Genomic DNA, 11,238 nt, shown 5'->3' with positions numbered 1-11,238 from the left:
CTCTGGCATCTGTGTGTGTGTGTGTGTGTGTGTGAAAATATGTGTGTGTGTGTGTGTGTGTGTGTGTGTGTGTGTGTTTAATGAAATTGGAAGGCTAAGATATAAGTTGGAAAAAAAACCAAGACATGTAGAGCATCATCCCTTTGATGCTTTAAAAAAATCCAAGACAACTATATTGTATACACGCCTGCATACACATAGAAAAAAGATCTGCAAAAAATGCACACCCAACTTTCTATAGTGTCTGTCTGGAGAGAATGGGATTGGGGGTGAGGGTGGGCAGCAGGGAGACTCTCACTTTCACTTTTATATTCTTCTGTATGATTTAACTTTTAAAATTGAGCACGTACTCATGCTGCTTGTAGTTACAGTAAAATCAAATAAGCCACGCTCACTCACTTTGCAATGGCCTCATCCCGGTCCCTGATGGCCTTCTGAAGCTGCTCCTTTGGTTCCTTGTCCTCAGATGTTACTCTGAGTCGGTCTCTCTCCTCCTTCAGTGCAGTCATCTCCACACTCAGCAATGTCACCTACAGGGAGGCCAAAGGGATGACTGTAATGATGCCTGCTGCCCCTGATCCAAGGGAGGCCCATCTCTCCCTGAGAAAGGATGCCACCTGCTAGGCTGGAGCTCAGTGGCTGGGGGGCCAGGGGTGGGGGTGCACTGCAGCCATGGGGCCAGATCCCCTTTGGACACGGACCACCACACCACCTCCTTCATTTCAAGGCAATCCCAAGGAACTGAGGAACGAAGGCTACACACGCATCAGGGCTCTGAAACACCTTTTTGGGGGGTAAGGACTCAAGTTTGGTTTCCAGCCATCTTCCACTCAACATGGAGCATTGTTCTCCCCAGGGCCCTGGCTGGTCCTACAGCCTGGGGCCTGGCTCCCGTCTCTGTGACAGCACTTGATGCAGCCTGGGTCTTCCCTCTTCATTCTGTTCCCTAGGTCAAAGCCACATGGAATTTGGACACCTAAATGATGTTATCACCTTTTACTTCAAACCTGTTAGCTCTTCTGTGGTGCATGCCTCAGTGACTGGCACCGTGGCCCGTTTACTGGTGGTGAGGTACCGTTCCTAGTGGCTCCCTTGGTGGCCACGACTTACTCGACTCAATGTACACCTTGGGCTTTGTGATGGTAGGAAGTGCGCCCTATGTGTACATCCCAAAACCTGACTGGGTATGATGCTTGTGCACTGAGTGGACAGTTGTCATTTTCTGGCTTGACACCACCCAGAAATCCCTATTCTGGGGGCATTCCTGATTACGTCCGTCTTGGTGGCAGACAGGACATGCCCTCTCCCACCATAGAAGCCCAAAGGGAGAGACATATCATTTCCTAGGCACCTGGCCATGAGTATGAAACCTAGACTTGCCCGTCACCCCCCACTACCTGGGACTGCAGCTTTTGAGGGTACAGCACAGCCACAGGCCACTGGGAAATGACTGCACGGACAGCAGAGTGTCACCCACTTCCCACAGTTCCTGCCTCCTTCCTGTGGAGCTCAGTCCTCCGGCCTGCTTGCTGATTGTGTACACTATGACACTGAATTCCAACACATTCTCTTTCTGCTTAAGTTGAGTGTGTTTCTGTTGTTTGCAACCAGAACCCAACTGGTTGAGCTTTCAGTACATATTTGTTGAGTGAATGGAAGGGTGGGAGCCCCTTCTCATAGCTGATAGGATCAGACTGGAGTCCAGATACCTGACCCTGCCCTCTTGTTAAATACTATACATACTCTTGACATTTTTCCAAGGGAGGATCCCTCCATATAGATCTGTCCCTCCCACTAGGGGTCAGATGCCACCTGTCAGTATACTCCTCTGCTTTTCAAGTCCAGGTCTAATCATCCTCAAACAGAATGAAACTGAGCAAAAGGCCTCAGGACTAAGGATGAAGATCAAGTTTCGCTGGGACACTTCAGACTCCCCAGACTAAAGACGACGGCAAAGTTGCCAGTTCCTGGGGGCTTTTGTGGTGGGGCCGGCTCGGGTGAGCAGGGTTAGAAGCCTGGGGAGGAACAGGCTGGGGCCCCTGCAGAGGCTGTGGCATGCACATGCGGCTAGCCCTGGAGCAGACAAGGCGGCAGGTGAGAAGTCAGCCTCACCCCATTTGTTAGCAGGTTCTACAGCCTTGCAGGCCAGAACTCAAGACCCAGAATGCACCTGGCAGAGGCAGCCAGGCCTCCTCAGAGCAAATAAGAGCTGACATGGCCTCGGGCCAGCTGTGGGCCAGCCAGGTGTTCTGCCAGCTAGGTAAATGACAGATTCAAGTACATGCGAGGCAGGGACTACCAACATTGAATATGTTCCAGATAACACTCCACAAGAACTTTTTGCTTTGACCTGGGGAACCTGGTCAAGGTAGAGACCCCAGCTATCTGCCTCAGAGGTGACAAGGGACTTACCCTCTCTGAGCTATAATACTTGTCGTAAAGAGCAGAATAAAAATAACCATTCCCCACCATCAAGACAAGAAACACCCAGGACCCAGCTCAGTGCCTGGCACATGGTTGTCAGTTCCACCCCCACCCCCACCCCTTTCAGGACCTAATTGCTGATGGCTGCCATGAGGACTGACCTGGCTTATTTACACAATGTCAGGTTACTGCCACCCCGAAACCCACTTTTCCCAAATAAGGTGAGTGTCCTACACAAATGAACAGCATCAAAGAAAGCATCCTGAAGTTATGTATCTAGGGCTTTATTTGCCCTCTTGACGATTATCTGAGTGCTTACTCTAGGCAAGGCACTGTGCTGGGTGCTTTAGGAGAAGAGAAGTCACAGCTTGAGCTTGTCCTCGTGGGGGCCCAGTTTGACTGGGAAGGCAGTGAGGGCAACTATGACAGCAGGGCCAGGGCGGCCCCATGAGGAAGGGAATCAAGAGTTTGCAGGAGGAAGTGAAACCTGATCAGGAACTTTAAGGATGAGTAAGGCTGAGCCATGGGAGGTGGCAGGGACGAGTTTTCCGGGCAGAGGGAGAGAGCACGCACCAGATGTGAGAAGGCATGGGGAGTGTGTGCCATGTCCTTTTATAGCCGATATTCAATTTTGCTCAAGCAAAGGAGGTGAAAAGGGAACAGCAGGACAGAAGGCCGATGGCTGGAATGCAGCCAGACGGTGGTGGCCATCAGGGCGTCAGGGAGAGAGGCTCCCTGTGACTTGATGATGGGAAGTCAATGCAGAACTTTAAAGTGCCTCATTTCCAAGTGGTGCTTTAGGAATATCAACCCAAATTGTGTGGAGGGTGACTGGGCTGGAAGGCAGACACACTGGGAAGTATGCTCAAAGCCAGCGAGTGGAAGAATGAAGGTCTGCCATCAGGCAGTGGCTAGGACGATGGAGGAGAGAGGCCATACTGATTTTGTAGAGGGGGTCACCAGGGCTCAGCGGCGAAGGCCTGGACTGTTCCCGGCCCACGCTCCGTGTTTCCATGCCCCTCCTGGAATGACTGGCACTCACCTGTCGAGCACAAAGAAACCCAACAACCAGACCGGGACTGTGTTTCTTACTGCACCTCCCACAGCCTGGGAACTGGCTGAGGGGCCCATGGACAACTAGCTTTCATATTGCTCTGAAGGTCTGCTCAGCAGCTACTCCAGACGCCCCGTCGGCCCTCACCAGGTTTAAAATCAGGAGCCTGGAGAGCTGTGGGAAGTGGGGAAGAGAGGGCAGAACGGGGTGAGAGGGAGCTCTCCAGAGCACCAGGTGTGGGGCCAGTCTTCCGATCTGGCTAAGACTGTTGCCTCAAACAGATAATTACCAGTTCTATCAAACCTGGGCTCTCTTTCACTTAAGTAGGCTTCTGAGGGGTGGGGTGCTGCTGGTCACATAACCAGTAAACCAGGCCCCACGCCTTTTACCTCTGGCCCAGTTTCCAGGTGGGGAAAGAACACTCTCCGAGGAAAGCAATGGGCTTTGGAGGCTGGTCATCCATCAGATGCGGTTTGACCCTGCTGCTCTTGGGACTGTCTGCTGGAAGCTTGGCTCCACATAACCTTGTCTGTGCCCGGCCCCCAAAGGGCACGAAGCTGGTCTGTCTGCACTCACGATGCTGGGGGTCTGGGGGTGCAGGGGCGCTGTCACGTTCACCCTGTGCCTCTCAGGGTCTCGTGCAGCACAGGCACATAGCGGGTGCTCAGCAGATGCTGAACTTGCTGCATGAGGAACGTCACGCCGGCTGTGACGGCTGCCATTTCCACTGTCACTTTGGAACTCAATCTGCGTCCCGCCCCACTGCCTTGGAGGGCAGTTACTCCCATGGGACGGTTTTGCATAGACAGAGTCTGGCTGAGAGGTCTGCTGCTCTGCCTGAGCTGTTGGGAAGAGATGACCAATGAGAGAGGCCCAATGCTATGCTCCACGTGGGACCCAGCGTAGCATCTGCTTGATGAGCTATCTGAGAGAGAAGCCACAGGAAGTGGCCTAAATCAGTTATTAGCTGAACTTGTAAGCAAGACCCTGGTGGAGACGGCTTCCTGAACAGTTCCACTCCAGACTCTCAGCAACCTACACCTTGCTTAGGTTTCTGAATGAAATCATGCCCTCTGGTGTGTCCAGTTGTATAATTCCGAGAAGCAGCAAAACAAAACAAAAAACTTGCCCATATCAAAGAGCTGATAAGCAGAAGCACCCCACAGAAATGTAAATAGGCTTTAAAATAGATACAACTTCTATTAATCCCAAGAACTTTTTGATCCACTTTCTCTTGCATTTTATTCTTCCAGTTTGGAAGATCTGTACTTAAGTCTGAACCACTCCCTGGCCAAACAACCACCTGAAGGACTTAGGTTTTAGGCATGAGAATGTCTTTGGATGCTCAAACCCACTCCCCACATCTGGCCAGGAACAAGCTACAGTGTTCAGTAGCATCTCCCTGTCCTTGTTATCTGGTCATTCACAATGAGTGCAGTGGTGAATATGGGTGGGACTCCCAATATCTTCCAAGAGAGTATTAGGAAGTCTAATGGGAACAACCCCCCAAAACAGAGGAGTTTATTTCTATAAGGTCCTTTAAATTTAAGAAATGCTGATTCAGATTGAAGCGAAAGCCAGGCTTAAGTTCCATCTCTCAGCAGCCTTATGTAGCAGGAAGGGTGAGTAGCTCTGGACAAGGCAAGAAGGGAGCAGGCTGGGTGGGGGCAGGGTTTAAAATGCTGCCTGTTTGGTGTCCCCCACAAGTGGGACAGAACCTCTACATCTGACCCTAGTCAAAAGGAGAGCCTTTATCTCCTAGGATAAATTTTAGAAGCTCCTTTCTGGGTGGGGCTGGCCACTAAGTCCTTTAAAGCCTTTCAGATCAGAACATAGATGTCCTTCACCAGTGTTCTTAAGAGAGGTGAAACCATGATCAAACAGGGAAGAAACAGCAAGAGCAGCAGTAAGTGCTTGTAAAGTCAAAAAACAGGCTGGCAGAGGTGATGGCACTCACAGAGAGAGAGGCCTGCAAAGATCAATCCTTGGTTTGCAAACTTCCCGGCTCAAACGCTGCTGGAAAAAGAGCCCCGAGTGTCCTGGGAGCCGAGGCACTTTCAACTGTCAGAATCCACCAGGTGACTTGGGCTCTGCAGAAGGCAGCGTGTCTCTGGGGAAGTGGGGGGTCAGCTATTCTTATCCACGACAGTTTTACTTTGGGCTAAACCAGAGGACTGGCTTCTTCTCTTGAAGACATCCAGCTCACCTCAACTTCAGGTCACTTTTTGTTGCCCGAGGATCTATCTGTCAGAGGAAAACTGCTTCTCAAATGCACGTGGGAGAGGGAAACTCACCAGGTCTCAGGAGTCGGGGAACACCTGCATATTCCCTGCACTGGACTGAGGACGGAGGTGCTCACCTGACTGTGGAGCCGCTGCAGCTCTTCTAGGCTTTGCCTCAGTTTACCCCTCTCTCCCTCCATGAGTTCCCTTAGGGCTCTCGAATCCTCACTGGTCTGTCTTATCTGCTCTTCTAAGGAGTCATCATCAATTCTCCGGGAGCTCTGCCAGCAAAAGAGAGCGAGCCAGACAACCAGAGAGATGGTGAGAGTGGAGGGGAGCAATGGGGAGGGGAGCAGAGAGATGGTTGTTTGGGGGACAGCAAGAGATGGGCAGAGAGCAGGAAGGAGAAAAGAGAGGAGACAGAGGAGGAAAGAAAGAAAGGGTTAGAGGAGAGTGGCTCTTACGCCATTTCAATCTGCAAACAATACCTAGACATTTATTTCACTTCCGTCTCAGGCTTCAGGGCAGGGAAGTTGTGTGTGGGAGCAGCACACCTCACTCTAACAGCTCCTTTCCCCCCAGTGACCCCGGCCTCCATGCTGCAACACAGTCTATAATCATCACAGCACGTTCAGATAAGGACAACCGCCCTTTCATCGTACTTCATCTAATATGGGGAGAAAGACACAAGTAGTCTGTAGGAGGATGAAAGCTCAGGAGAAGCAATCACCTGAGAGCAGGGAGGGTGAGTGGAGAGTGAGGCTGGCAGGAACCTGTCAGGAAGCCATGAGAAATGCCAGCCTGCCAGGAGGCCCACAGGGACATTCCTCTCCTCCACGAGGGCCACATCTGGGATTCTCAAAGGCCCTTGCTGTTGTTCTCAACTTTCTTTGCTCACTTATATCCTTTTAGCAGAAGCTTCGGATCTATTTTTTAAGTGTGCCTGTTCACAGTTAACCCCACCACTAGGACCAATGGGCTACAGAAAAGTAACTTAAGAGTTTTTACCTGGATCCAAATCTCTACATTCAAAACTTCCAAGGAAAGCCCTGGAACTAGAGGCCACCATGGCCTGTGCATAGAATTACCATATGGACAAAGGACTCCATTTGTATCCCAGTGTCTGCAGGAAGATGCCCGTGGAGCTTTCCATTCTCTGGCACTCAGTATTCAGGGCTCTCAAACAATAAGGGCTCAGAAGAAATTCTTGCAGGTTTTAGAAGGTTCCGGGTTCCAGGGTTAGCCTCCCTCTCTGCGCTTGGTGTCAGCCTCCCACTGGCCGGGTGCTGTGGGCTAAGGAGCCTCTCAGCCCGGCCTCTTACCGTGGGCTCCATGCCATCCACAATGCTCTGTATCAGTCTCTTGAGCTCGTTGAGGGCAGTGCGCAAGCTGCCGGCTGGCACATCCTTGGCAGATGAGGTTTCTGAAGACTCGTCCATTGAGGAATCCGTGGAGACGGCCGAGTCAGCACTGTCGTTTCCTCGAAGGTGTGAGCAGAGATAGCGAACCTGGCAGTAGGCTTCCCAGAGCTGCAATCTCAGCTGCGTCACAAAGGATTATTCTTGATTATGGGCTCTAGAGAACACTGCTCCCTGGTCATCTTTTTCTAGTAGACAAGATACTAGTTCTAGGAGCAAGTTTTTTTAAATCACCTGTCCCAACAAATACTGATACTTACTCTGGGGCCGATGCATCTATACAGACTCCGAATTCTTATTTTCCCTGCCCTCTAGCCCCTCTCATTTGCCAAATAAAGCACTTCTTTATACTAGTCCATTACTTTGGTGGGAGTCTGTGCATGATTAGTCTGTGCATTATGAGTAGCATGAAAAGAAGCCAACAGGACGGATCACGAATGATACAGAATGCTGTCAATACCAGAGATATGAGGCTGATGATTAAAGCATTTCCTAAGGCGCGCTGGGGCGACAGTGAGCTAGGGACATGCTTCTGCCAGGGCCTGCTTCCTGACAGCTCCAGCCAGCAGGCCTAGGGGCTTGCAGAGGTGCAGAGCCACAGACCCTTGCCGGGATAAAGCTGAAATGGTAGGCACCGGGCCCCAGGGAGGACTGATGGGCTCTGGAAGCCCAGGGCCAGCCCCCAGGAAACCTCACGTGCCAGAGCGACAGGGATGTCAGCACCTGCTCTCTCTCTTGCTCCAGCTCCTCGGCCTCCATGCTCTGCTCAATCTCCGACAGGAGGGACGTGCTGGTGGCAGCGCAGCTCTGCAGACTCCTCTCCTCAGTGAGCTCTTCCACCTTCACCTGTAGTTGTCGGTAGGAGAGCCGCACCTCCTGGAGCTCCAGTTGGCTTTGGTGCAGCTTTCAAAGAGACAGCAAATGGTAGTGAGGCTTCCCGAAACCAAAACAAACAAGGAACACTGACCCGGAACCTGGTCATGCTTCTAGATTCAACCACCAATTTACAGAGATACAGACGAGGGAGGAACATGCGGGACTACATTAGGGGGATACAGTCAGCCAAATCGCATTTGGGAAATTCTACAGCACAAACAGCTCAGTTTCTTCAACAAATTTCAAGGAAAAAAAAAAGATAAAGGGGGAACCTATGGATTAAAAGAGACTTAAGAGAGATCAACCAAATGCAATGTGTAGGCCTGTTTTAATTTGTGCCTTGGTTCAAATGAAAAATGTGAAAAACAACTGTGACATTTATAACACAATTGAAAATCTGAACATTGACTACACATATGTAATGATATTAAGGAAATACTGCTAAATTTTTTAGGTATACTAGTCCTGTGGTTACATATTTTTAAAGTTCTTATCATTTAGAGGTATTTGTTATTTACAGATGAAATTATAAAAGCTCTGGGATTTATGTTAAAATAATACAAGGGAGAAGCCCGTGGATGCAATGAAGATGGGGCAGGACTGGTTAGGGAATGATGGTTTGTAGAGCTGCGCAGTGGGGTACCTGAGGCATCATCACACTGTTCTATTTTTTAGTTTTTCTGAAATTCTCCATAATAAAAATTTACACACACACACAGGCACACACAGTAAGATACCATTACACTCTCACCAGCTGGCTGAAATAAATTAACAAATAACAACAAAATAATATCAAGTGTTGATGAAGACATGGGCTAACTGGGACTCTCACTGCTGGTGGGAATGGAAGGTGTACAACCACTCTGGACAACTGGTTGGCAGTTTCCGATGAGTGAAATATATGCCCATCCTAGGACCCAGCAGTTCCACTCTTAAGGCGCAGACCCAGCACAAATGACCACAAACGTGCACAAAGGACCAACAGGATGTACGCAGCAGCATTATTCATAAGAGCCACAAATGGGAAACAATCCAAATGCCAATAAAAATAGAATGGATATATTCACATGCTGGAATACTAGACCTCAGTGAAAAAAGAACATACTGCTCCCATATGCCACAACATGGATGAATTTCATAGACATGATGCTGGGAAAAGCCAGGTGTAAGACAATATATAATGTATGATGCCACTTATAAAAAGTGCCAAAAACTTCATTGAGATACAAGAGATGAAAGTCAGAATGGAGATTTGTTTTTGTTTTTGAGGAAGTGGCAGGGTACAGACTGGGAGGGGGCAGAAGGCTTGTGGGGTGCCGGTAATGGGATATATGTTGAGCTGGGTGCTGGTGACACAGGTGTATAAACTTGTAAAAATTCATTAGACTGTTCACTTAAGATTTGCATATCTATCTATCTATCTATCTATATATATATAGATATCTATACACACACACACGTAGTAGTTTAATGAAATATTTAAGGTTGTCTGGAAAAGAGCTGGGGGTAGGACTGGAATAACATCTGGGTAGTAATACCAAGGGTTTCCAAACCCATGGGAAAAGCAGTCTCCTCCTTCTGTGTCATACCGCACTGTTTACAGACAAAACCCAGGGCCCGGGAGGGGCCTGGCCCAGCATCTGCGGCCCTGAGAAGGAGAGCGATGCCAGAGGTAGAGGGGGGTCGGCAATGCAGGTATCACGGCTTATAGGTCAGGGCACCTTCCCTCTCTCGCTGCTGCTACTTCACCCCCCTCTGCATTCTCTGCAGCCCCTTCCCTGTGGAGTCCAAATGGTTACCCTTCCCCGGTGACATTGCTAGTGCTGAAGGTACGGGTCGACTCCACCATGACTGCTGAATGCCACACTCTTACTAGAGCACTCCATCACCACACTTGCTTTTTTTTTTTTTTTTAGCTGAGCCATCCTGCCACCTGTTGGCAGCTCAGCTCGGGCTGGGACTCAAACTGCTGTTGCTCAGAGCTCAAACCTCTGAGCGAGCTCTTAACCAACTGAGCCACTCGGCCGGCCCTTACCACACTTGCTTTTAATGTTAAGACCCCACCTCCCCACCTCCAGCATCTTTACCCATTTGCTAAGCACTATGCATATGTCCGCATACTACGCCTGCACAGATGCACTGTTTCCTATTCTCGTATTTGTAGACTGCCCCCACAAAAGATTTTTTTGGGGGTGTAGGGGGAAAAACTTCCTGGGATTTAAATTGAAGTAATGTATCCTCTTAGAAAATAGAACTTCTGGGGTCACCCCTGTTCATTAAAAATAGAGCGGACGCTGTACTGTCTCTTCCAGGCCAGGTAGCCTTGTGGCTCCAGCAGAAACGCAGAGACCAAGGAGCAGCAGGAAGCAGCTCTGGGCTCTGTAGCTCTCATGAATGGAGGAAGCTGCCTTGCCAAGCTGTCAGCCAATTCTTTCCTTGTCCTGGGAGCCCCGCTTCTGCTGGTCAGTATTGGAGAACGGCTGGCTAATGGAACCCGAGGTCTGGACGTCCCTTAGATAGGAAGAGTTTGGAGCCTGGCTGCTCAGAGAACGAAAAAAGAATTAGCGAGCCTGCTCTGCACGGGTCCCATGGATCAGCAATACCTGCTGGTCCAGTGGGAACTCCTCCAGCCCCAGTTTTGAGGAAACTCAGGAAATAAGAAATTAGGGTTTAAAAAAAAAGACATTCCTAGGAAGCATCTGGCACGATTACAAACAGCATACTCAACTGGCAAAGCACTTTACAATGATCTTCCAGAACACTCCACGTACACCTCAGCAGGAGAAGTTCGGCACAGACAAGTACAAGCTCTCCTGCACTGCACAAAATTCGTTCAATTACTCATGTACATGCGCAAGTGCTTAATTAATTATAACAGCAAGAGAACAAAAGACCAGGACAGGTCTGCCCTCTCTAGTTAATAACTGATCCATGGACTTAGGCAGAAAAACTGAACCAACCAATGCAAGAGTCTATTAAATACAAGAACCCTCTAAAACAAGAAATATCATCCTTTATGTGACAAAGATGACACTAAATGCATTTGTATGTATGAATAAGGAAGATACCAAATGCCTTGTGCTTGTACAATATACCAAGTTCAAGCTCACGATACTCATGCCCCTAACACTGGCAGAAGTGGGGGCACACTCCCTATTTTACATGGAGGGAACTGAGACTGTATGATGTCACGTGATTTGCCTAATGGTACACGCTCAGCATCAGAGAGCGGTCTAGACTCCAG

The 11,238-nt window shown here is 49.4% G+C and overlaps 1 protein-coding gene across 7 annotated transcripts in view; it reads right to left on the bottom strand.

Annotated features, from left to right (window-relative positions):
• Nucleotides 1-11,238, bottom strand: part of BICDL1 (BICD family like cargo adaptor 1) — an 82,314-nt gene that overhangs the window by 11,084 nt on the left and 59,992 nt on the right. For 4 of the 7 annotated variants that reach the window (XR_002124739.1, XM_019649085.1, XM_019649086.1 and 1 more), the window contains 4 exons: nt 7,842-8,021; nt 7,023-7,241; nt 5,838-5,981; nt 400-530 (listed from right to left, as the gene is read on the bottom strand). Coding sequence is in view for 6 of the 7 variants with exons in the window: in XM_019649085.1 (XP_019504630.1) it covers nt 400-530; nt 5,838-5,981; nt 7,023-7,241; nt 7,842-8,021 (674 nt within the window). In the remaining variant the exon portion in view is untranslated. The other 3 variants (XM_019649088.1, XM_019649089.1, XM_019649090.1) reach the window with 2 other exon arrangements.

The sequence above is a fragment of the Hipposideros armiger genome, unplaced genomic scaffold, assembly GCF_001890085.2.
Source record: "Hipposideros armiger isolate ML-2016 unplaced genomic scaffold, ASM189008v1 scaffold_129, whole genome shotgun sequence".
Classification (NCBI taxonomy): domain Eukaryota; kingdom Metazoa; phylum Chordata; class Mammalia; order Chiroptera; family Hipposideridae; genus Hipposideros; species Hipposideros armiger.
This window is presented reverse-complemented; position numbering and strand designations above follow the sequence as displayed.